Below are 25,501 nucleotides of genomic sequence, written 5' to 3' on the forward strand. Positions count from 1 at the left end.
TTTGGACCCAGGAGAGGAGTGGACTGGGGGGCTGGGGGGACACATGGAGACGGACAGCAGACTTGAGCCCTGGAGGTGTCACAAGGCCAGCTGGGAGGTGGGGTCAGGCTCTCTGAGTGGAGGTGGATTGGGCGGGGGTCCCTGAGGAAAACCCAGGCCCAAAGCTGGTGAGGACCCCGAGGTGGAAACATTGTGGGTGTGTGGCACGGGAGGGGGGGTCCCCTGGTCGTTCCGGGGAGTGGGAGCCTCTGAGCCAGGGGCTGCCCCAGGCCTGGAGGAAACAGGTCAGCACCTGGAGGGTGGAGAGGAGCTAGATGCTCACTCAAGGCCTCGAAGGAGGGGTCATGGGGCGGGGATGGGGGGGAGACTGAGGCAGGCCCCGGGCTGTATGGGGCTGGCAGCCGAGGCGGGAGCCCAGGGGTCTTGCAGGCAGGGTGAAGGGATCCAGGGCTTATAATAGTGGACCACAAACCCCCAGAGACCACAAAGCACTCGGTAACAAAATATCTCAACTTTATTAAATTCTCCACCAATCCCCACCTCCCCAAGGCCCTCGTGGGAAGTCAGCTGAGGTCAGAGGTCACCAGGCCTCAGGACCAGGGGGCCCGAAACGTCTCAGAAGCTGCTCCTGGTCTTCCAGGTCCTTCCGCACCTTCTTGCGCATGTAGAAGATGGGGCAGTCCCGGCTACGGGCGAGGTGGGCGGTCAGAGCCGCCCCACAGTCCCGTGGCCCAGCCCAGCGGTGAGGTCGGGGCCATTCCCAGGACTTTGGCCCCTGCTTGCTGCCCACCCAACCCCCCTCCCATGCTGGGCTGTTTGCTCAGTGGGCACAGGGGAGCCGATAACAGCGGGTGCTCGCTGAGGCGCTGGGCCACCAGCCGTATATCACCTGTCACCTGGCACCTGGCGTGGGAACCCGCCCCGCCCACCTGTTCCCTGGGGAAAGCCCGGCCCCGCCCTGGGGGAGGGGGCCAGGACTCTGCCTGTGTGTGTGTGCGCGCGCGCGCGTGTGTGTGTGCGTGCGTGCGTGCGTGTGTGTGTGTGTGGAGTGGGGCCATTCCCTCCCCACTCAGCAGCACCCCCCACCCCCACCCCCAGGAAGGCTGAGATGGGCACTGGCCAGGACACCAAGAGTCAGCAAGACCCCCACAGCCAGAAGGGGATGTGGGGTGGGGCGCTTGAGCCCAACACCCTGGAGCCAGGGTTTTGATCCACAGGCCTTGGGAGCTTGGAGGGAGGAGCCTAGGTAGTCTGGCCAGAGTGAGGCTGGGGGCCCCAGCAGGTGGGCCCACCTGGTGCAGATGACGTCCTCGTGCAGGCTGCCCTGACAGCGCTGGCACTGGGTCCACAGGCGGGAGAAGCGCTCCTCCAGAGCATTCAGGTGGGACACCTGGGGATGGCAGGGCTGAGTGGGCCGCCCTGCTTCCCCCAACAGCTGTCCCTCCCCGCTTCCTCCGACCCCTCACTCACCTCCTTCTGATACAGCTCGGACTCCCGGGGCTGGCAGAACTTGCACACGGCTCCTGGGATGGGGCGGGGGTGGGTCGCAGGTCAGCACGGGGGAGCTGGGGCTGAGCCAGGGCCTGGGCCACCCCATCCCTGCCCCTTCCCCGCCCGCTGCCCATCCCGGCTCCTGAAAGTCCCCACAGATGAAAGAACAAGGGAACAAGTGTGTGGAGAAAACTCCCTGGGGAACTCCCGGGGCGGGGGGCCCAGGACCCTCATGGGGGTGCCTGCAGATAGGAGCCCCCAGCCCAAGGGCTGGGGCCTATCCAGGCAGCAATGCCAGCTTGAGGGCCCAGTGCCGGGGTCTTCAGGTGATGGCAGGGGCGGGAGGAAGGCCCGGTTAGGGGTTGGGTTGGGGAGAACCTCGCTCACCCTGGTGGCTGAGGACAGCTCGGCAGCCGATGCAGCAGTTTCGGCGTTTGGCGAAGGCCAGGAGGCCGCCCACCTTGCCCGTGAGCACTGTCTTGCAGCGCGTGTGGTCCCCACCTGTAGGTGAGGGCAGGCAGTGGGCCTGGTGCCCTCCCCCGACCCCCGAGGACCAGCCCCCTCCCCACCAGGGTGCCCCCACCCCGTACGCAGCAGCACGGCCTCTGCGCGGCCCTCGCCCAGGATGGGCTCGAAGATGCGCAGAAGCGGCTTGGCCAGCTGCTGCTCCAGGTAGTACTGCGTGTCGATGGGCAGGCTGTGCTCCAGCACGAAGAGGGGGTCCTGTGGGCAGAGTGGCCGGGCGTGGTCACACCCAGGTGCCAGAATGGAGGGGGCTGCAACCCCAGGCCAGGCAGGGGGGTGGGGGCTGTTGGACACTGGGAGCCTCTGAGGAGGGTCTCCCCAGTCATGAATGGGGACAATGGTGTGAAGCAGTCACTGGGTACAGACGGAGATGGGGTCAGAGGTCGTGGGGGTGCCTGGCTATGGGCTCAGTGACCCATGCTGGGGACCATAGGTAGGGGCCTTAGGGTCACCAAGGAAGGGTCAGAATTCACAGTGGAGGGTGTGAAGGCTGGAAACCCAAATACCAGGCAGCAGAACAGGAGCTGGGGGCTGAGGAAGGGGCTGTGTGGGGTCAGAGGTCACTGGACATCTGGGTAGGATGGAGGAAGGTATGAATCCAAGGGAATTACAAGTTGAAGAGTGAAGACCCAAGAGCTGGAAACAGACACACAAAACAGAGGTCGCTGGACAGATAGGCTCGCTGTGCGCAGTGAGCAGTGAGGCTGGGCCCCTTTCTACAGGAGGGAGCAAGGAGGGGGCCGAATAATGGGGGCCCCTCCAGAGGGCGCCGGGAGGCCCGGGGAGCCAAGCATCAGGGAGCCAACTCCCAGGGGTGTGTTGGGGGGCGGTTCTCAAGGCCCCGTGGGGCCCACAGAGAGAAACACCCTCCCTCCCCGCCCAGCCTGGAAAGCAGAAGTGAGAACTGAGGAGAGCTGAGCGGGCGCGGGCAGCCCAGGTGGGCCTGACCTCGGACTTCATGTAGGCGGCCACGCCCTTGGCGGCACTGATGATCACGTAGGGGACACGGTCGCCCAGGCTGGGCGCGCTCCCGGGGTCCCGCTTCCTCATCCTGCGGGGAGACCGGGGCGGCGGGGCGGGTGAGGGCAGGTGGGATGGCAGGGGCGGGCGGGGGAGTAGGAAGTGGTGGGCCCAGCTGGCAAGAGTAGGGCTATTTCTGGCAGGTCCCGCCCCCTCCCGCGCTGGGCGGACCTCTCGGCCAGCTCCACGTGGGCCTGCTTGCCAGCGTAGTCGGCAGCAGCGCGGGTCAGCTCCTTGGTGATGACCAGCTGGGAGATGTCGATGCGGTTGCACAGCAGGTCGGAGATGACGTCCTGCGCATGCGCCACGGCCCCCGCCGGGTCTCTGTTGGGGAGGACAGGTGGGCGTCACCAGCTGCTGCCGGGGGCGGGGCCAGGCTGGCATCTCTGCGGCCCAAGGCTGGGGGACCAGGATGAGCTCCGGGGGCGGGGAGGGTCCCTGCCCGGCCACAGGCTGCCAAGTGGCAGAGGTAGGGCTTAAACCCACAGCTGTCCAACCCCACACTCTTTCCACAGCGCGGCCACCGAGGAAGGGCTGGGCCTGACACCTGTGTCCCCAGGGGAGGAGGGGCTGGGGGCCAGGCTTCTGGGACCGAGGGAGGAGGGGCCAGGCTCCAGGTGGGGGTGGGGGTCCCACACACCGGTCGATGAGCAGGCGGCGCAGCGAGGCGGTGACGAGGTTGGCCACTAAGGGGCAGTTGTCCCGGCGGACAGCCTCCAGGCCCTTGCAGTCCATGCGATCATGGGCGTCGGGCCGGGAGGAGAAGAGCAGGCCCGCGTACCGCTTCTTGCTGATGAGCAGGTATGGGAAGTAGACCTGGGGAAGTCGCGGCTTAGACCTAAGCCTGTGGGGGCCGAGGTCCAGTCCTGAGACTTCCTCAGGAACAGGCAGGGATGGCCCCTGCGACGCCAGATCGGACTCCCCACTTACTTTCTCAAACTCCAGCCGGATGGGCGAAGGGAAGTGGCCAGACACCCAGTCTGCAGCCTCCCGACCCAGGGCCATGGCCTCAGCCACAGAGGAGACGCCGAATCGGCACATGACAGAGTCAGTGTCGCCGTACACCACCTGGGGAGGGGCGCATGTGACCGGCGGTGCTGGTGGCCCCTGCATCCCCAGTACTAGCCCCAGGTCCATCTCAGGCAGCAACGGGTGGCCTGGAGGCCCTGACCTTGGCGTTGGCACTGTAGCCGTTCTCCACCGTGTACTTGGACTCTACGAGCTGCTTTGTTTTCTCAATCATCTGGCGCCCGAACCCGGTGACACTCTGTTGGGGGAGAGAATCACGCAGAGTGAAGGCCCAGGGGCTGCCTGCAGGAAACACAGGCTGGGGTCCCACCTCTGCTGCTTTCTGCGGGTGTGAGAATGGGTGAGCCATTCCACCTCTCTAGGCCTGTTTCCAAATCTGCAAAACGGGGCTACTGAGCTGTTCCTTAATGGTCTGTTGGAAAGAAGTGTTGGGTTGCTGGCCCAAAGCTGATGGCACAGAGGAGGAACTGACTGCAGCTTATGAGTGGTGGAAAGTTTGGAGCCACAAGAGGCCATCAGCTCAGAGCTTCTCTCCACAGAGGTGCTGAGACACCCGGTGGTATTGTGGGCAGCTCTCTGTGGTGCAGGACCACTGACATTCCTGGCTGCCCTCCCCCTGGGGGAGCCAGCAGTGCTGCCCCTCTCATCCTTGGGCAACCAGAAATGACCCTACACACTGTCAAACGCCGTCCCCAAGGTAGAGGGCTTGTACCAGCACCATGCAGAGACTATTCCTTTCTAACAAGTTTATTTTACAAATAAGGAAACTGAGGCTAGGGGAAGAGGAGGGAGACACTAAGGAGAAATGGGTTTGACTCTTCTGTTTTGTTTGGATCCAGGTAGAAAATCTTTGTGTTTAACTAGAGCATTGAGGCCACTTACGTTTAGTGTAATGACTGACTATAGCTGGGCTTAAATCTACCGTTGTACGAACTGTCTTCTATTTGTTCCACCTGTTGTATGTTCCTTTTTCTTTCCTCATCTTTTTCTGGAATGAGTCAGTATTTTTTTTATTATCCCATCTCCCTGCCCCCATAAACTTGAGAGACAGAAATAGGGAAAGAGGCTCAGAAACAGACAGAAGGGAAGGGGCTGAGAGGGAAAAGACAGAGACAAGGCCAGGAAGCGGCAGCCCCGATGAGGAAGGACCAGGGGGAGAAAAGCTGCACCCTCCTGCCTGGTCTTCCCTTAGCGGCTGGAACCTGGCGGCCAAACATCCACTTCTTTCCTCCAAGCAGGCTGGGGGAGGCCCCTGGGGACTGTGAAAGGCCCATACGAGGGGTAAGGGTGGCCAACAGTAAGGGACTGACTTCACCCTAAGAGAGGCTCGGCTCTTGGCTGGCTCCTGGGAGGGAACCTCTCAGCCCTTGGCATGTCCTGTCTGATAAGTGTCTTTGCTGACCTGGACCTTGGGTCACACCAAGTGATCTATGATAACAACGTGATTTATGGTGGGGACCTTGGGCCATGTGGTATCAGCCTAACCTCTGGAGGGACTGGAGATGGAGTCACACGGGTGCTCCATGCATGTGTAACTGACCCCCAATAAACACCCAGGACACCAAGGCTCAGGCGAGCTTCCCTGAGGGGCAGCACCACGTGTGTGAGGTCACACAGGAATGCCGGGAGAACCAAGTGCTGTCTGTGGGACCGCCCTTGGGACAGACAACTGGAAGCCTGTGCCTGGTCTCCCTGGACTCTGCCTTTCCCTTGGTTGATTTCAATCCCTCTCCTTTCACTGTAATAAATCGTAACCACAAGTGTAACAGCTCTTTTCTGAGTTCTCCAAGTCCCTCTAGTGAATCACTGGATCTGAACTGCAAGTGGGTAGGTGTGTGCACAGGTCCCTCCCAAGCACAAGGCCTACCCACTGCCAATTCTTCCAAGCCTCCCACCCAGAGCGGTGTGAGGACTGACACAATGTTCAGGGAGGGAGGGAGCTCCCCATGGCTGGAGGTAACCAAGTCTGGCATGGGCAGGGACCCAAACCCTAGGGGAGAGGGCTAGACAGAAGACCTTTCTAAGAACCTCTCAGGCCCTGAGCTGAGGCACTGATACCAGCTTGGCAGAACCTCAGAGACTCAAGCCCTCTGTGGTCTTGCCCTGGATCTGTTTTTTGGTCTGAGCAGCACAGTGGCCTCTGGTAAACAGGCCTAGGATACTGCTGCGGGCGGGGAGGGAGGCAGTGATCCTTCCTGCCCACATTCCCTCTCAGAGCACAGCACCGTCCTAGCACCTGCCCAGCGTCCTCACTGGGGTCCTCACACAGGGACAGGACGGGGAACCCTTGTGCAAATCAAGTGCTGGAGCCTGACCATGCTGCTGGGTGACCCCCAGCCCACTGACAGAGACACTGCCCTGTTCTCCCATCGGGAGCAGGGAGGGAACCTGCTCTCTGCTCTCCCTACCCTTAAACAGGGACCAGGGAGGAGGTGGGCTGGGGTGGAGACTGCCAGGGACGTGGGCTCTGTCACATGACTATGGGACAGATGGACAGAACAAGTTTCTGTCCCTCAGTCCCTGGGCCTCTGCCCTCCACGCCCTGCCCTGCCACTCCCCATCCCTCCCAGACTTTGTCTACAGAGCCCTTGGCGTCAACTGCTTGCTTGCTTTTGCGGGGGGGGGGGGCGGATAATTAAGTTTTTAAATTTACTTATTTATTTTTTAAAAAGAGGTACTGGGGATTGAACCCAGGACCTCGTGCATGCTAAGTACACGCTCTACCACTGAGCTCTACCCTCCTGCAACCAATAGATACATGTTTACTGCTGTCACCATCTGTGTCCCCACTGGGCTGGGCACTGCACGAGGGCAGGAACTCTTGTCCCCTTTGTCACCTGCTGGACCCACGGGGCACAAGGTCCAACCCACAGCAGATGGGTAGCAAGTGTTTGTTGAGCCAACCAGTGAACCAATCACTCCAGTGTCCATTCTCCAAAACGCTGGTGGGTTGGGGAGACCTGGGCCTTGCCCTCCACCAGGTAGAGCCCTGGTTCGCCCCAAGGGGGGCTGTCTGTCCCCCACCTGCCACTGTGCACTCACCTGTGAGATCTCCAGACACGGCAGCTTGCCCACCTGGGCACCAGTGAAGCCATACACAGAGTTGGCGCTCACTTTCAGCGCTAGCTGCCGACCGTCCAAGACCTGCCGTCGCAGGGGATCTGTCTCTTTGGCGAGCTCAGCCTTTGCCCTGGAAGGAGCGGGGAGAAAAGGCCACTCAGGGGACGTCTCAGGCCGCAGTGGGAGATGAGTGACCCAGGCCTGGGCACCAGTCAGTATGCCTTTCTGGAAAGGGGTGCCATGGACGGTTGTGCAGGCTACATACTGCACAGAGGTGCCCAGCAGAGGGGCTAAAGGGAGCTGCCTGCTCTAATTCAACAAGTGGGTGCCATGTTCTAATTCCTGCACAGATGTGGCTAAGCGCCCCCACGAGGCACAGGGATTGCCAAGCCAACACAGCAAGTCTGGGCTCTGAGAGGGGTTGGGCAGGGGGAACTCAAGAGCCCACCTTTTCCGGGCACTGAGCAGGTTCTCCAGGATCTGGGGCAGGAGCCCCTTCCGAACTGATGTCTTCACAAACTCATCCCCTGTGGGCGTCTTGATAAACTGGTCCTCCGTCAGGCTGGGTGGAAGACGGTAGGGGTGACACCCGGCCTTCCTGGCTCCTCCTCCTCCACCCCCCCCTTAGGATCCTCCCACCTCTTGCCAGGCCCCTCCCCTCCCCGGGTCCCCAGCCCCTCCCCGCCTGAGGCTGGCCGCTCGGCGGTCTCGGGGTACACGCGCCAAGGGAAGTCGCTGTACCCCAGTTTCTGGGCGGCCCCGGGCCGCAAGAGCGTGGTGTAACACAGATTGTGGGCCATCATGATGGACGGGTACAGCGAGGAGAAGTCCAGAGTGGTGATGGGGACGTCGTAGTACCTGGGGGGCGGGGAGGAGTCAGGCCCCGGACCCCTCTCTCCCGCTGCCGCTCCCCACCACTGGGCCTCACCCTTTCAGGGGTTCGATGACCGTGGCCCCCGTGTAGTCCTCACCGCCCTCAGTCTTCACCACGGGCATCAGCAGCCCCTCGCGCATGGCCTGGGAGGGGAGAAGGCGCAACAGAGGTTGGGCGCGGGCAGGACCCCTGAGCCTGAGCCAGAGGTGGGGGGGCAAGGGGGCGGGGCCCGCCCTGGGCTCCAACCACTGACCTGCCGCAGCAGCTGGGACACGACCTTGACCTGCTGGCCTCGGCTGAGCAGGTAGCTGAGGGGCACGCCGGTGACCCGCGCCATCTCCATGGCGTTCACCAGCACCATGAGCCGCTCCAGCAGCCGCAGCGGCAGGAAGGCGTCCTTGAGGCAGTACACGGCCAGGCGGCGGCGCGTCTGGTCGTTCCCGTTCTGAGGGTGGCAGGCAGAGGGGCGCAGACACAGCGTCAGAGTTAGAAGGGCGAGCTCTGAGGGGCTGGCATGGACCACTGGTCGGGGCAGGAGAGCCGAACAAAGGGCACCGTGCCAGAGGTCATGGAGTGGTTAGGGATACGGGTCTCATTTGCAGGGCACGCTCGGAGGTGGAGGGCAGAAGGTTAAGGGGAAGGTCAGGAGGACAGGTGGGAGGCAGAAGTTCCAGGCCAGGAAGGGAGGTGGGGGACTGAAGTCGGAGGTCAGGTGGAGGTGGTGAGAGATCTCTGGCCAGCGGGCGGCTGGGGCAGAGGTCACGGGCACCTGCAGGTCGGTGATGATACTGTGCTGCACATCCTCCTTCTGCTCGCCCAGGAAGTGGAAGCTCACGGCATTGAGCGTGTAGGACCGGAGCTTGTACTCCCGCAGCAGCACCTGGGGCGGGCGGGGCAGGGTGGGCGTCAGCGCCCCGCCGTGGTCCCAGGATGTCAGGTCCCCGCCCGGCCTGGCCCTACCTGCAGCATGTCCATCTGCACGCGGCCCACCATGCTGACCACCTTGCTGTCCCGCCGGCCGGTCTGCTTCGACTGGAAGGATGAGTCCCGGATGGTGGAGCGGAGACCGGACACGCGGCCCAGGAAGGGAAAGGCCGGCACCTGGGGACACAGCATGGGGGCACAGCATGCAGGCGGCAGTGGGGAACAGCCCCAGGGCTGAGCCCCAGGAACAGTGACCAAACCACTCCACGATGCCTCCCTCTTCCTGCTGGGAGCCCTGGTGGCTAGGACAGCAAGAATAGAGAATCTGGGGCCTGACACTGTGGGGGTAAAGGGGCAGGGATGGTGCCCAGGGGATGGGGGGCTGTATCCAAATGGGGAGCCAGAAGTGCAGATTTTGGGACGATGCTGAGTTTGGTGGGCAAGGAATGGGTGCACAGGGTGGGGGGCCTGCGGGAGGCCAGGAGAGAACACAGCAGGGGGCCATGTGGAGAGATGGGTCTAGGTCAGGGGGAGGCATCTACGCTGGAGACTGAGCTGGGCAGGACCAGGGGAGCAGAGGGGCCAGAGCTGGGGTGGGAGCAGCCTGGCTGGGGCAGGGGGAGGGAGGCCCAATTGGAAACGCCAGGCTGACAGGGGTGGACTTCTCCTTGGAGCCACTGGGGGCCGTCAGTGTGGTTGTTTTTCCCATTATGAAACTGGCCAAACACACAGAAAAGGAAGAAAAGAATACAATGTACCCCGTTGTAGGTTGAACCGTGTCCCTCCCCGCTAAAGACGTTGTAGTCCTAACTCCTGTTGCACAGGATGGGACCTCACTTGGAAACTGGGTCTCTGCAGGGGATCGAGTTCAGATGAGGTCAAGAGGGTGGCCTTGAGGGGAGGGTATAGCTCAGTGGTAGAGAGTGTGTTTAGCATGCACGAGGTCCATGGTTCAATCCCCAGCACCGCCATTAAAAATATAAATAAACAAATAAACCTTAAAAAAAACAGAGGGTGGCTCTGATCCATAATGATTGTGTTCTTAGAAAAAGGGGACATTGGAGCACAGAGACACGCACAGAGGGGGGATGGGGGGAAGAGTCAGGGAGAACACCCCAGGCATGTCTAAGGGCACCAGAAGCAAGGACGCCACCAAAGGAACCAACCCTGAGACACCTTGACTGCAGCCTGCAGACTGCGAGGGGACGCACGTCTGTGGGGCTTTGTTACGTACGGCAGCGCTAGTGAACTGACATGCCCCACACGGCCTCGCCCAGGTCCACCGAGCAACAGGCTTTGGGCACCTACTGGAAGAAAGCCCTCCTTTCCTTATTTTTTGCTGCCATATTTTAAAGCTTAGAGGACAAGGCATTGCAGGACTGCACACTTCCTTCTGCCCCTCCACATACACGACCCTTTTCTTACTTGACCACAAATGGTCCTAGCCTCTGCCGAAGTCCTAGGAACCTTCCAGACTTTAGGCAGGGTGGGGAGGGGGCCAGAGCCAGGCTTTCGGGGATGCTTCTGGAGCCGCCCATACCCTGGGCCCCCAGCGGGGTGTCTGAGGGCAGGTCATTCCGACCCATCCACAGTACCTTTAGGGTCTGGGCCCGGGAGATGAGGTACGGAAGGTCGAAGTTCTGGATGTTGTAGCCGGTGATCACATCGGGGTCCATGATCCGGATGAAGGACGACCAGGCCTGAAGTGGGAGCCCACGGGGTCACCTGGGCTGTCCTCCCAGGGTCATCCCCTGCCATGGAGCCTCCCCACTCCTGGAATATTATGGAGACCCCCAAGAGCAGCCCAAGAGCCCTCCCACCCATGGAAGAAAGATTGGGTAGGTACTTCTGAAAATATCCACCTGAAGCAGGTCCTCCTCCCGCTCGTAGCTCTGCACCTTGGCACCCAGGATAGGGGCGCAGGGCCGCAGGGTGAGTGCCAGGCGCAGGAAGGGCTCTGGTTCACCCCAGCGCAGGCCCAGCGAGCAGATCTGGATCACGGGGTCCCGCTCAGGCTCAGGAAAGATGCCTGCACAGGGAAGGAGGAGGGGGAGGCAGGGGACCTGACTCCCGATGCTTCCTCCTGACACACCAGGGTGGGGGCACCCCTAAATCTCACCAGGCCTGTCTGTTCCTTTCTCTACCCACTGCCCTGTCCCAGGGCCTTTGCACTTGCTGTTCTTGCTGTGGGGAATGCTCTCCCCACCCTACACCTGGGCCCGTCCCTCTTCACAAGGTGAAATTGTCCTTCCCACATCCCTGAGGCCCTCCCTGCCCACCTGTCTGCAGTGGCCCTATCACTCTCCACTACCACCCTCCTTCGTGCTGCGAGTCTTACAATAACCTAGCCACTGTGTGTTTACCCCCTGCTCTGAGTAAGCTCAAGAAGCGCAGGGACTCCCAGGGTGACACTGGCACAACACTACTGTCCAGAGAGAGGCAGCAGGAGAGGGACGACCCCCAGGGCCCAGGCAGGGACCTTTGCGGCCAGCGCACTCGATGTCAAAGCTGAGCACACGCAGGGGTGCAATTCGCTGCCACTGCCCTTCTGGCGGGTGACTGACCACGTCCGACCACAGCACATCTGCCTCCAGCTGGCACAGTGTGGCCTGCGGGGACGAGGTGGGTCAGCAGCTGCAGGGTCCAGGCTCTAGGCACCCCCCACCCCTGGGGACCCACGCACCTTCCCTTCCGGCCGCAGGACATATTTTCCGGTCGGGAGTTCCAGCCAGTTGCAGCCAACGATGTCTGTGTCCACCATGAATCTGCAGGGGATTGAGGGTTAGCAGGGAGAGGCTGCCTGGGGAGGGGCGTCGGGGTGAAGGTTGGAGAAGCCAGGCAGGGGGCCCTACCGGATCTCAAAGTCAACGTTGGCCTCGTAGGGCGCGAAGCTAGGGGTGCCCAGGCCTGCCACACGGATGCCCTGCTCCAGGAGGCGGCGGGCGGGGGCCACGAGGCGGGGCAGCGCCAGGGTGATGCGCAGAAACAGGGAGGGACCGTGCCCATGGTACCCAAACATGCCTGCAGACAGAGGAGGCTGGCACCGGCCCAGAGGCCTGGAGGGAGTCCCTGCCACCCACCCAGCCCCTGGGGGGCCACTCACTCTCCCGGGTGCATAGCTCCACGGCCAGCACGGCCGGGCCCGTGAGCTCCTTCCCACCGCGCTGGTCCCGGCTGATGGCCCCGTTCAGCTCCCTCTGCAGGTCGCCCAGGTGCTCAGGCCCGAAACCTGGGTGTGGGGGGTTGGTCAGAGGGCAGGGGGGCCCCAGGTGCCAGGAGTTGGGGGGAGGGGTCTTTTGGGTCGGGACCACTCACCAGGGGGCGCCGGGGTGTAGAAGTAGGGCGCAAAGCCATGGATGTGGCAGCAGACCGAGATGCCCTCGTCGGTGACCCCGAAGGCTCGGAGCACAGGCACAGAGCCCTGGGATGGTGGGGGTCCCCAAGGCAGGGGCCGTGCTGGGCCTGGGGGTGTCATAGGGTGAGGCAGGGGCTGCCCCTCAGAATCCTCAAAGGTCTGCCTGCCTCCCTTCGGTTTTGGTTTCCACCCTTGTCCCCCTACAGTTCTTTTCCCACCACACGGCTAGAGGGAGCCTCTGCTTTCCTTTGCAAATAAAAACATTTTCAAGAGGAAAATCGATTTTGTGTGTGTAGCGTTATGGACTTGCAGAGACAGATTCGTGTCACCACCGCCAAAACGGGGGTGCAGGACGATCTCATCACTCCAAACAGCCCCCTTGAGCTGCCCTTTTGCCCCCTTGAGCTGTACTCATACTTGCCTCCTCCCCAGCCCCTGGCACCGCCCGTGTGTCCTCTGTCATTCTCATTTTGTCTTTCTAAGACCATCTACATAATGGAGTCACACTGTATGTTGTGTCTGGCTTCTGTCACTCAGCATGACACCTCTGACATCCATCCCTGTCACCTCGTGGGTGAACAGTCTGTTCCTTTTCATTCATGGGGAAGCTCTGTGTGCCGTGCTCAGCCCTTCACCCGCCCGCTGGGGGACACGTGTGCTGTTCCAGGTTTGGGGTGGTTATGAACAGAGCCATTGACATTCATGGTTTCGGTTTGAATGGAGGTTTTTGTTTCTCTGGGTTAAATATTTAGGGGTGGAATTGCTGGGTCCTATGGTAAAAATAGGTTTCACTTGTTTTGGAGGTGGGGGTTAGTGGAGGTACTGAGGATTGAACCCAGGACCTCATGCATGCTATGCACGTGCTCTACCACTGAGCTACACCCCACCCCTAGCTTTAACTCCTATATGGCAATAAAGCTCAGGGGAAAAAAAAAACAAATATTAGATTAGATTACCACCAGAAAAATGAGAAACAGGTAGGTTGAGCTCTGTAATAAACTGCCAGGCTGTTTCCCAGAGTGGCTGCACCAAACTGCAGCCCACCAAGTGCACAGAGTTCCCGGCGAGCTGCATCCCTGTCTGCACTTGGTGATGTTGGTTTATTTTACTTTAGCCTTTCCAACAGGTGTGTGTCTGTGTCTCACAGTGGCTGTCATTTGCATTTCCCTGATAGCTGATGACACAGAGCCTCATCTCATGTGTTTATCTAGTGAACTGTCTGTCCAAGTTTTTTATCCACTTTTGAACTGGACTTTTCTTCTATTGAGATCCCAATGTCCTTTATATATTCGCAACACCAGTCCTTTGGCAGATATGTGGATGGCAAATGTTTCCTCCCCGCCTACAGCTTGTCTTTTCATTCTCGTACGGGGAAGCCTTCTAATACGCAAGTCGGAGCTTGGGGTGGGTCTCTGCATCGCCAGAGACTTCCCAGCTCACCCAGAATGGAGCCCTGAAGTCCTTGCTGGGCCGAGAGGATCTCAGATGACTGCCCACCTTCATCTTGGGCCCTCATTCCTGCCTCACTGGTCTCTTAGCTGTTCCTTAAACACGTCAGACCTGCTCCCTCTGCAGGGCACACTGCCCAGAACCCTGCTTTCCCAGACACCCCCACGGCACTTGTCACCTCTGAAGAGAGGCCTTCCTGGGTCTCTGAGATGCGAGGCCTGGCACCCCGACCCTACTTTATGCTCCTCCATAACCCTCACCACCTCGCTGTTCTACTTCCTTTTTAATTCTGCCTCTCCTTCTAGAACGTGGGCCTCTGAGAGTAGGGACCCAGGCTGCCTGGAACAGGGCCTGACAACACAGGTGCTCAGCTGTTCCTGATTAACTGGATGGATGGATGGATGCCACACCACACATCTCTCCCTTGTGCAAGGAGCTATCTCTTCCTACCTTAAGGACTCTGTTGGAAGATGCCCCCTGCCTCCAGGATGCCCCTTAACCCTTTGCCAGACCCTAGGCACCCCCGGCCCTGCCCCCCCGGCCACAGCCCTGGTCACCTGGGCAGGGACTGTCTGTGCCCACCTCCTCCCAGAGTCACAGGGCCTGACCGGCCCAGCCTCCACCCCAGAAGCCCAGGGCCCCTCCTCTCACCCCCTACACTTACCTACGTAATGGTCAATCTCCAGCTGCTGGAAGATGAGGGGCTCTGTCTGGGGGTCCAGTGGGGGCGGGGAGGGCCGAAGCCAGCGGGCATCTATGGCTGTCGAGGAGAACTGCCCTGGATGCGGGGAGGGAAACAGGGAGACATGGAGTTGTGATCCTGCTTCAGAAATAAGGAACCGCCCTCCCGGCACAGTCCACCATCTCTCAGGTGGCATCTGATTTGGGAAAGAAAGTCAGGTAAAGGTCGTGTTTTAGATCAGGTGGGAAATTCCAGAAGGACCGCGGAGTCAAGGGTCAAGGTCAGAAGAGCAGCTGCAGGTGACAGAGGTGGCATGCTGACATGGGTCAAAGGTCAGCTCTAGGGCACTGCAAGTGGGCCAGAGGCACGACAGGTGGGGGTGCGGGGGTCCCGGTCCAGGCCTCACCGTCCACAGTCCCCTCCAGGGCCGACTGCAGCTCCTCCTCCTCCTGCTCCTGCAGCCTGTGCTCCGCCTCCATCTCCTCCATCAGCGCCAGCTCCTCCTCGAACTGTGATGGCCGGTAGGCCTCATCCTCGTCCCAGAGGCCCCCACGGGCCCGCTTTGGGGGCACCCCGGGCCCTGGACCTGGTCGCCGCTTACCCTCCATCCTGCGGGGCGAGGCGGGGTGGAGTGAGGGCTCCCATCTTCTCCACCACCTCCCGAGTACCCACCGGGACCCACCTGGACCACCAGCCTCTGAATTCCCAGAGTCCCTGAAGAGTGACACGACTCTCCGTCCCTCACCCCTACTGCCCCCACAGAGGTGCTGGCACCCTCCAGATGCTCAGCAGTCATCAGGCAATGACCACCTCAGTTTAAGCCTTTCCTCACATGCTCAAGCCCCCCACATCCTTTGCCCTGTTTGCTTGCCCCACTGCCGACCCCTTGGCACCTGCCTTACATGGCTTCCACCCTCTCTCCCCATCACAGGCTTGGTCCTCAGCCCCCTCTGTTTCCCAGGAGCCTCTGCCCTTGAGGCCTTCGCCTGCCCCTCTCCCCGTCAGCCCAGGCCTTCCTTGGACAATCAGCTGGGAAGCACCTCCTACAGGCCAGTCCCTGCACTGGGGGCCAGGGTGGGGTGGGGCGGGTAGTGTGAAACATGAATCCCACCAGGTCCCTTCCCAGCCCAAAGCATTTCAGAGGCTCCCCATCCCACTTGACAACAAGCCAAAAACAAGAATCCTTTTTTGGAGAAGGGGAGGGATAAATTAGGCATTTGGGATTTGCAGATAAACACTACTACATACAAAATCGATAAACAACAGGGTCCTACTGCTAGCACAGGGCACTACATTCAACATCTTGTAATAACCTATAATGAAAAAGATGAAAAAGAATATATAAACATGTATAACTGAATCACTCTGCTGTACACCAGAAACTAGTAACACTGTTGTTTTGTTTTTTAACTGAAGTTCTATCAGTTTACAGTGTTGTGTCAATTTCTGGTGATATTGTAAATCAACTACAATTTAAAAAAAAAAAGAATCCTTTTTATTATGAAGCCATTTCAAACTCATCAAACTCACATATGCCCTTCTCCCAGATTCCCCAAGTGTCAATATATCGCTGTATTTGTTTTCACAACCCCATACCATATATAACTGTGCATGTCATATTATGACTTATTTTCCCAGAACCATTTGCAAGTTAGTTGCAGAGACCATGCCCCTTGACCCCTGCATACCTTAGCACTGTCTCTGAAGAACAGGGACATTCTCTTAAATAAGCATGGTGCAATGATCAAATCCAGGATATTTAACATGGACTCAATAATTTTTTTAAAAAGAGTCCAAATGAAAAAGAATATATATAATATAACTGAATCATTATGCTGTACACCAGAAACTAACACAAAATTTTAAATCAACTATACCTCAAAAAAAAAAAAAGTCCATCTTTCAATTTCTCCAATTGTCCCCAAAATGCCCTTTATACTAACGAAGCCCCCATACAGGATCCAACGCAGCCAACACAAAAACCAAATAGAGACTATTTGTATATGTTTTCTTAATTGCAACCTATACAGAGTTATTTGGAGGGTATATTTTGAGAAGATATATTGATAAAAAGTACATATCCTCTAGTAGATTAGACAAAAGACTGTATTCAGGCTAAACCTATTTAAGTCAGTAACTTGACTATGGGTCAGTAAGAGAATATGCTAAGGAAATGCACACTCAAGTATTTAAGGGCAAATGGCCACGATATATGCAAGCTACTTTGAAAAAAAATTTTAAGTGTGCATACATACACATAGGAGAAAAAACGTGCATGCTTGCAAATCACAAAGTAAATGCGGGAGTAGGTACCGCTCAGTGGTAGAGAGCAGGCTTAACATGCACGAGGTCCTGGGTTCAATCCCCAGTACCTCCATTTAAAAAAATTAAACAAATAAACCTAATTATCCCTCCCACCACAATTAAAAAAACAAAAACAAAAAACACAAAGTACATAGGGTAAACCTTAAAATGGGAACCTGGGTAAAGAGTTTATAGGTGTTCTTCATACTATTCTTATTTTTCAACCCCCCTGTAAGTTTGAAATTACTAAAAAAAGAAAAAGAAGTTTAAAAAAAGTATTTGTCTCCCAGCATCAGGCTAAGATGGAGGGGATTATGGGAACCAAAAGGGGACCCAGACCCAGCTGGGAGGACCCAGTTGGAGAGAACACCTGTGGATCTAGGAACTGTCCCCCCACATCCAGTCTTCCCTTGGTCCTTTTTCCAACAGACTCTTTGCCTTGGAGCTGCCACAGGCAGCCCAACGTGAGACCACATTTCCCAAGGTGCATAGCCAGGGCTGGTCACATGTCCAAGTTCTCTCATGGACTGAGGGTGACTGTGAGATGTGCAGCTTCTGGGACAGCCTTTTTTTTTTTTTAATTTTTATTTCCTATTTTTTCCATTGTCATTTAATTAAACCTTTTAAGGGTCTTCCTTCCTTCCTTCCTTCCTTCCTTCCTTCCTTCCTTCCTTCCTTTCTTTCTTTCTTTTTTGGTGGGGGGAATGTAATTAGGTTTATTTATTTAAGTGGAGGTACTGGGGATTGAACCCAGGACACTGTGCATGCTAAGCACCTGCTCTACCACTAAGCTATACCCTCCCCTAGGGGCAGCCTTAAAAGGAAGCCTGCCCTCCAGCCTCTTCCCCCTTCCCAATGGCTAGAGCATGGGTGTGGTGGCAGTGAGCCAACCTTGACCACAGGGACAAGGACAACACTGAAGGGAAGGCAGAGCTACAAGATGGAAGGAACCTGGGCCCTTGACCACCTCCTGGGGCAGAGCTGCCTCCCTTTGGATGGTTATGGGGAGAAATAAATATGTATGTTGCCTGGGCCACTTTGCTTTGGTGTCTCTTTGTTATAGCAGGTTAGCCTAGACCTTAACAAATAATGCACAGAAAAATTCTGACCTGACTGGGGGTGTGTCATGGCAAATGTTGGCAACATACTTCTCAGCATTAAGAAGGACATGGCTACTGATACACACACAGGACGGCCAAATCTCAAAAACACACATAAAAGAAGCCAGACATACAAGTACATGCTAGGGGGATGGAGAGTGACTGCTAATGGGTACAGGATTCCCTTTTGGGTGATGGAAATGTTCTGAAACTAGAGGTGGTGGCTGCACAAGGCTGTGAAGGCGCTAAATGTCACTGACTGTATACTTTAAAATGGTTAATTTCACCTCCATTAAGAAGAGAGTATAAACTGTGTGATGCCATATACACGAAGTTCTAGGATGGAGTAAGCTCACCTGTGGTGCTGGAAATTAGGCCAGTGGCCGCTTCTGGGGTGGGAGAGACTGACTGGGAAGGGGCAGGAGGTTTTTCTCTGGGGCGATGGAAATGCACTGTCCATCCAACTCCATGCTTGAGACCTATGCGTTTCACCAAATGTAAATTGCACAAGTGAAAACATAAAAGTGGGGAGGATGCAGTTTCACATCTAGGGGTTTATGCTACAGATCTACTATCACAAAATGAAAAGCTTCATTTGTAAGGTTATTTCCGGCAGCATTGTTTGCAATCGCAAAAGACTGGAAACTACCTAAATGTCCTCTCCTGGGGGACTGTTTAAATAAGTTCCATTAATTCTGTCCCATGGAATATTATGCAGCTCTATAAAGGAATGAGGAAGCTCACCACGTACTGACACAGAGGACTCTCAAAGACCCATTGTTAGGTAGAGAAAGCAAAGTGCACTTAAGGGTGTTAGCTTTCGCATTAAAAAAAAAAAAAGTCTAATAAAATGTTTACCCTGACTCTGGTCATTAGGAAACAATCGAACCGAAGTAAAGACTGGCTTGCAAGATGGAATCTTCAAAAATGTCAACGTCACGAAGGGGGTAGAAATGGCCAGGAAACTATTTTAGATTAAAGGAGAGATTGTGTAGTCATGCCAACTAAACGCCAGGCATGATCCCAGATCAGATCATGGACTGAAAAACCAAAAAGGGCCCTGCAGGATGTTACTGGAACAACTGGGCAAACTGGGTAAGGACTGTCTACGGGATAACAGTACCATCTCCGTGCTGAGCATGCACGAGGTCCTGGGTTCAATCCCCGGTACCTCCATTAAAAAATAATAAATAAACACATAAGACCATAACAGTATCATCTCATGTTAAATGGCTTGATTATAACTCTACTGTAGTATCATGATGACTACAACCTGCAAATAGTTCAGCCCCAAAAATAAAGAAAATAAAAAGAGTGTGTCAAGATAAAACAAGTGGAGTAGGGAGGGTGTAGCTTAGCAGTAGAGCACATGCTTAGCATGCATGAGGTCGTAGGTTCAATCCCAAGTGTCTCCACTAAAATGAATAAATTAAATAAAAACCTAATTACCTCCCCTCCACAAAAAAAAAAAAAAAGAAGAGAGAGAGAGACTGGTTAAAAAATAAACTAATTTAAAAAAAAAAGTGGGGCAGCACCTTAACTGGTGAATCCAGCAAAGGGTTCGTGGCTATTCATTGAACTTGCCTTGGAACTGCTCAGCAGGCTTAGAATTTTTCAAAACACGAAGTTGGAGGGATCAACTATACTTCAATTAAAACAAAAATTCTAGAGCTTCCAAAAAAAACTCAGAGGGAAATACATAAGGTAAAGATAGCAGTATTACAAGGTGGGTGGGAGGGTTTATCTAAAGATGTGGGCTTTCGGATGTAAACTATGGACTCTGGGTGATAATGAAGTGTCAATGTAGGTTCATGGATTGTAGGAAAATCACCACTGGGGGTGGGGGATGTTGACAGCAGGGACTCTATGCATGTGTGACGGTGGCAGGTATATGGGAAATCTCTGTACCTTCTGCTCAATTTTGCTGTGAACCCAAAACTGCTCTGAAAAATATAGTCCATTTTTTAAAAAATTAATAAATAAAGATGTGGGATTTTAATGCATGATTCTGGAAGGATAGGTAACAAACTGGCCACACTGGTTTCATGGGGGTGGCTAGAATGGGAGATAGTTTTACCAAGATCTAATTCACACACCATACAATTTACACACTTAAAAGTACATGCGTCAGCCCTCCCTGAGAGTGACTCACCCACCCAAGCCACACTGATTTCTTAACTTACTGCCCACCAATTTATTGGGAGCAAATAAACAGCCCATTTTGGAACGTTAAAAAATGAAAGAAAACAAATTAAAAGTGTATACTTCAATGGTCTCAGTATATTCAGACTTGTGCAACTATCACGGCTGTCCATTTTAGAACTCCTTCATCAATGCAAAAAGAGACCCTCCCCACCCTCCCCCAGCTCAAAGCACCACTGATCCACTTTGTCTCTGTGGATTTGCCTACACTAAGCATTTCCTAGAAATGGAGTCTTAGAAAGCTGTCCTTTAGCGTCTGGCTTCTTTGGCTGAGGAAATGTTTTCCAGGTCCACCTACATTGCAGCACGGATCAGGATCAGCGCCTGGTTCCTCTTTCTGCCTGAGTACCTCCCTACCGCATGGCTGGCTCACACTGTGCTTTTCCGTTAGGGTTGTTTGTACCTTTGCGCTCCTGTGACCCGTGCCGCTGTGACCCTGCACACACGAGTCTTGCATGGGGAGAAAGACTCTGAATCGACTCTTTTTGTGCGTTTGGAATGTGAACCGTGCACACAAGTGCTTTATCTGAGGGGGAGGAAAAGGCTTGGAGGCCTTTGCTCCAGCCACGCAAGTAGTCAGAGATGCTGAGAGTTGTAACGGGGGCGGGGGGCGGAACTTGGGGGAAGAAGGGGCGGGGCTGACTGGAGCCCAGAGGGAGGCAGAAGGGGGGCGACTGGCTGCCCTGGGTCAGTGGGCTGTGGCCAGGGCCACAGTGGTAGTGAAGCTGTCCCCAGGAGCAGAATCTAGGTTCCTGCTCTAGTTCCCTACCCCAGGCGCCGTCTTTAGCTCACAGTTAGGAGAGGCAGCATGAGAAGGGAGGAGGTCCCTGGTGTCCTCCCTCGGGGGCCCTGGCGCAGGAGCACGTGCTCGCTCCCGTTCTCGACGTTTCAGGAGCAAATACTGAACAGCGAGCAAACCCAGCAATAACACGGCGATGAGTGTCCATTTCTCTGTGACCGTCACTCCCTCGATGTCCTCACCCCATCTCACCCAACCTCATGGCTTTAAATGCCATCTCTATGCCTTTGTGTCTCAGGCCCAGATATCAGCCCGGGTTCCAGGCTGACTGATCCAACTGCCCTCCTGTGAGGAAGTTCCTTCAGGCACCTCTGACAACCAAGGAGGACTCCTGATCGCCCCCCCACAACCTGCTCCTTGCACCCCATGGTCTCCTCCAATCCAGTAAGCGGCAACTCTCATCAAGCTGACAACCTTGGAGTCACCTCAACTTCTCTCTTCCCCTCAGACCACAAGCTCACTCCGTCTGCAACTCTTGTCAGCTCTGTCTTCCAACAGATAGGAGTCCCACTGCTTGGCGGCTCCTGCAAGGCTCCCAGTCTGGTCCCTGTGGCTCCCTAAGATGGTTCGCCTCAATTTTGCGCATTGCTGTTTGTCTGGCGCCCCCTGCTGGAAAATGAGCTCAGCGCGGGCAGGGATACAGCTCTGTTCACCGGTCTGACAGGTGTCAAAAACACTAACTGTCCAACCGAGGGCGCTCGAGAGAGCAATAGCTGTTGAATGAATGATCAGCCTGTCCTGGGGTCTCCCTCCGTCCACCCTGCCCCTCAGCGTACTCTCCACGCGGCAGCCAAAGGGGTCCTGTACAAATACTTCAGATCATCCGGCCTCTCCTCTGCTCAGAGCCTGTCCCTGGCTCTTGTCTGGTGCACAGTTAAAGCAAAGTCCTCATCGTGGCCCAAAAGACCCTGCACAATCACCTCCGCCTTCCCCTTCAGGACACCACCTCCCACCCTCTCCCCCTTGCTCACTCTGGCCCCTTGCCTCCTCTCTGCTCCTTAAAGCCTCCAGGTTTGATTCTACCTCAGAACCAAGCTCTTCCCTTTGTCCTGACAAATGTTTTTTCCTAGACGTCTCCATGGCTTTCTCCTCCCCTCCTTCGGGTCTTTGCTCAACTGTCATCTTCTCAGTGAGGCCCATTTAAAACTTCAGCCCCGCTGCCCCATCCTCATACTCTCTATCTAACCCCTTCCCTTGCTTTCTTTTTCTTGCTGGCCCTTGTCGCTGCCCAGTGCACTCTGTCAGTTCTTAGAGTTCTCAAAGTGTGGTGCCCCGGCCCTGCGGCTTGGGCCTCTGGTGGGAACTCGTCAGAGTGCTAATTGTCAGGTCCCACCCCAGAAGTACTGAATCAGAGCCTGCGGTGGCAGCGGTGGGGGCAGCGATCTGTGTGGAATTGGGCCCTCCAGGGATTCGAAGGCTGCTCAAGCCTGAGAATCCCTGCTTATTTAGCCTACTGTCTGTCCCGCGTTAGGAGAATGGGAATGCTGTGAGAGCACAGGTTTTGCCTATTGTTTACTGCTTTATCTCATGTGATCAGGGGACAGCCTGAGACTGCGGACGTGCGTGATAAACATTTTCTGAAGAATGAATGAAAGGACTCACAGAATTGTCACAACTTCTGAGGGAGGTGTGGCTATTACCCTCCAACACTTAGACTGGAACCGAGGCCCAGAGAGGTGCAGCCACCTGCCTGAGGTGGCACAGCTAGCTCAGAAGGGCAGAGCCAGGGTTCAGACCCAGGCAGGCTGTCTCCAGAGCCCCACTGTTAACCAGTATTTGAGATGGTGGGGCTCCAGGCATGCTGGGAGAGATACTGGGTGAACTGCCCTCTGACCAGTAGGGGAGACAGACTGAGGATATACTCCTCTGCTCACCCACCCCTTTAGCCTGGCCCTCACACACCTGCTGAGGAATTGATTAAATAATTACACCTGTACCTAGTCACTCTTGGCCCCTAGAAAACTACTCTCTTCTCCTGCTTTGGCTTTGTGCCTCCTCTGGGCCTCCCTGACTCCCGTTGCCCTTGTCATGGGCTGGGACCATGTGGACTTGTGTCTGACTCTCTCACCAGACAGGGACCACTGGAGGTCAGGGCAGGGCTGACGCTTCTCTGGATCCCCAGTGTCGCCTAGCACAGGCCTGCTCTTGAAAGGTGTTTGCTAGATGAAATCCTCCTTTTTCTTGGCCACCAAACTCCTCTGCATCCTCAGAGACTCAGCTCTGGTTCAGCTCCTCTAGGCTGATCAGCAGCCCCGCAGGGCTCCCACAGTGCCTTGGGGCACTATCGTTACTGTCCGAGCCCTGTCAGCTTCAGGCTGGGAGCTCCTCAAAAACAGGGGTCAGAGTCGGGGTCCCCAGGATCACCCAGCACAGTGCCTGGAACACAGGCCACTTCAAGGTGTGCAGGGTTAGACTCCTCTCCAGTGTCATTGATTCTACGAGTCTGCCCTGAGCCCTCAGCTTCTTCTCTGGGCTCCCAAAGACTGGCACTGCCTCCTTGCAACTCAGGGGACTCTGGCTTGAGATCGCCTGTCCTTCCCCCGACCAAACTGAATTCTCATCCCCTCCCCAGTGCCCAGCAAGGGCCCTGCCCCAAGAGCAGTTGGTTGAAGGACTGAAGAGGGGGAGAGTATTGCAGGAGGGAAGGGCATGCCAAAGGCCTCCGGAGTCAGGAAGGAACCTCTCTAAGGGTTGAAGTGCAGGAAGGAGGCAGAGGAAAGGCAATGAGAGGTTCCTGGAATCGGTGTGGCTATGAACCCGAGATACTGACATCCTCCTGCCCACTCACTGCACCTAAGCTCTGCCTTCAGGGTGGCACCTCCAAACCTGCCCTCCCTCAGCCTTCTCCCTCCAGCTTGTTGCTCAAACCGCAAACCCCAGTCATCCTGGGCTCCCCTCCTCCCTACTCTCTCAGTCGTGCTGGCTCAAAGCTCAAGAACAACCTCGACTGGATGAATTCTCCCCACCTGCGCTGCGGGTGAGGCCACCTACCGCCCCCTCATTGTCTCCTAACTGGCCTCCCTCCTTCCACTCCTGCTTCTGCTCCAATCCCATCTTTGATCAGCAGCGAGGTTTTTTAAAACACAGGAAAGGGTCATGTTGCTCTGATGCTCAAAACCTCCCATGGCGCCCTATGGAGCCAAGAATGAAAGCTACCCCCCACACCGAGATTTAAGAGGCTCTACAGGACCTGGTTCCCCATCATGTCTCCAGCCTCACCTGTCCCTTCCAATTACAAACACCAAGCTCCTTCCTTCTTCGAGGCCTTTTCACTTGATGATTTCCCTGCTCGGATCTTTCTTTATGTGGCTGCCTACTCTCTCAAATGTCACTTCCCCATAAAGACGATTCCTAACCACCCTAGCTAAAGAAGCAGACTACTCTCTTGTACTTAACTTGGGACAACGTATCACCAGGCTGAAAGCATTGCTTCACCGTTATTACTTGTTACTTGTCTACTGTCTGTCTCCCCCAAGAAAGGGGCCTTTTCTGACTTATTCGGGTTGTAGCCCCTGCTTCTAGAACACTGCCTGGTACAGAGTACTCAATATTTAGTGAATAAGAGATGACACTATGCCCCCATGTGCACCATTCAGTTCCCACTGTCTCTGGAACCCGTGGCCCCAAAGACCCTCCGGGCTGCGTCTCTAAACCAGTTCCCCGAGCCCGATGCCCAGCGCATGCGCCACTTGCACGTCGTGGGGAGCCCCCCCGACCCCCGTCAACTTCCCAAGCGCCCCGCACACGCGCCCACGACCACTGGCCCCTGTCCCTCTTCCGCTTACTCCGGAGCTAAGAGGATCCCTCCCGCCGCCACACCGCAAGCGACCCCTCACAACCCTCTGTCAAGCCCCCTGCCCTGCCAGGCCGAGTCCCCTGGAATTCCCCTTCTCCCGTAACTCACCCGCTTCAAACAGCGTTTCCCGCCACAGCCCACGCCGCCGTGACCCCTGACACCGGCGCGCGCAGGCCCAGAGCCGCCGCGCTCCGAGCCGGGCCACGCCCCTCCTGTCCAAATAGGGGCGGCCACTCCCCGTTCTTCCCACTGGGGCACCGGCCACGCCCCCTCTTTCCAATTTGGGCGGTGGCCTAGTCCACTTGCGGGCAAATTCCCGCCAAACCCCACCCCCTCCTGACGTGTGCAGCTCGAAGCCACGCCCCTTCCCTGAGGTAGCGTCGCGGCCCGGTGAGGTCTGCGCGCACCGCAGCCCTGGTCAGTCGCCCAGCCACAACTCCGCGAGCCCAAAGGTGCCAGGCACGCATCCTCTGCTCCCCTACCTGCCTCCCGTCCGAAGCCTTGTCGGGAGCACCACCTGGGCACTGTTCATCCTTCCACTCGCGCCCTGCCCTATGCCCTCCCCGCAGAGGCTGGCCCCTATGCGCTCAGATACTGCCCTGGTCTGTTCTGCCTCACAGCCTCAGTGTCCCCATCTGTAAACTGGACTCAGCACAGGGCAGGCGCACCTGCAGGCTAGTGGCACACTGCTGGGAATGAGGTGATCACTTGTAACTACTCTCACTTCCGCCGTCCCCTCTCCTCCCCTAAAAAAAAATACCTGTCAATACCCAAACCATTCCTCCAAGCAACACCCCCTTCACCCTTGACCAAGACTGTCCATCCAGCTCACCTGGGTGTCCCCTCAGGGCCTGGTGCAGGGGAAGGAGAAATTAAGAGAACGCCCCTGCC

At 56.5% G+C, this 25,501-nt stretch overlaps 1 protein-coding gene across 2 annotated transcripts; it reads right to left on the reverse strand.

Moving 5' to 3' along the window:
• Nucleotides 1-492: 492 nt before the first annotated feature.
• POLD1 (DNA polymerase delta 1, catalytic subunit) lies at nt 493-24,823 on the reverse strand. 2 transcript variants are annotated; one of them, XM_072968555.1, is made up of 28 exons: nt 24,719-24,767; nt 18,170-18,292; nt 14,816-15,018; nt 14,392-14,505; nt 12,239-12,385; nt 12,027-12,152; nt 11,776-11,944; nt 11,607-11,688; nt 11,403-11,532; nt 10,786-10,952; nt 10,519-10,623; nt 8,960-9,100; nt 8,769-8,879; nt 8,253-8,444; nt 8,054-8,142; nt 7,867-7,983; nt 7,574-7,687; nt 7,108-7,255; nt 4,208-4,303; nt 3,967-4,104; nt 3,677-3,852; nt 3,208-3,360; nt 2,965-3,067; nt 2,082-2,214; nt 1,879-1,992; nt 1,471-1,523; nt 1,293-1,390; nt 493-686 (listed from the first exon to the last, which is right to left on the reverse strand). In XM_072968555.1, the coding sequence occupies exons 2-28, from the start codon at nt 18,271-18,273 to the stop codon at nt 581-583; spliced, it is 3,429 nt and encodes a 1,142-aa protein (XP_072824656.1). In that variant the 5' UTR covers nt 18,274-18,292; nt 24,719-24,767; the 3' UTR covers nt 493-580. The 2 variants fall into 2 exon arrangements, with proteins under 2 accessions (XP_072824656.1, XP_072824657.1); XM_072968556.1 differs by lacking the exon at nt 18,170-18,292 and having other exon boundaries at nt 24,719-24,823.
• Between the last annotated feature and the right edge of the window lie 678 nt (nt 24,824-25,501).

The sequence above is a fragment of the Vicugna pacos genome, chromosome 9, assembly GCF_048564905.1.
Source record: "Vicugna pacos chromosome 9, VicPac4, whole genome shotgun sequence".
Taxonomy (NCBI): Eukaryota; Metazoa; Chordata; class Mammalia; order Artiodactyla; family Camelidae; genus Vicugna; species Vicugna pacos.

Excerpts from the sequence above, each read along its gene's own strand:
- POLD1 (XM_072968555.1), bottom strand. The coding sequence starts at position 18,273 with ATGGACAGTGCATTTCCATCGCCCCAGAGAAAAACCTCCTGCCCCTTC. Across the intron at positions 3,853-3,966 it reads TCCGGCTGGAGTTTGAGAAA|GTCTACTTCCCATACCTGCT; the intron begins GTAAGTGGGGAG and ends CGACTTCCCCAG. Across the intron at positions 2,215-2,964 it reads CCGCCTACATGAAGTCCGAG|GACCCCCTCTTCGTGCTGGA; the intron begins GTCAGGCCCACC and ends CTCTGCCCACAG.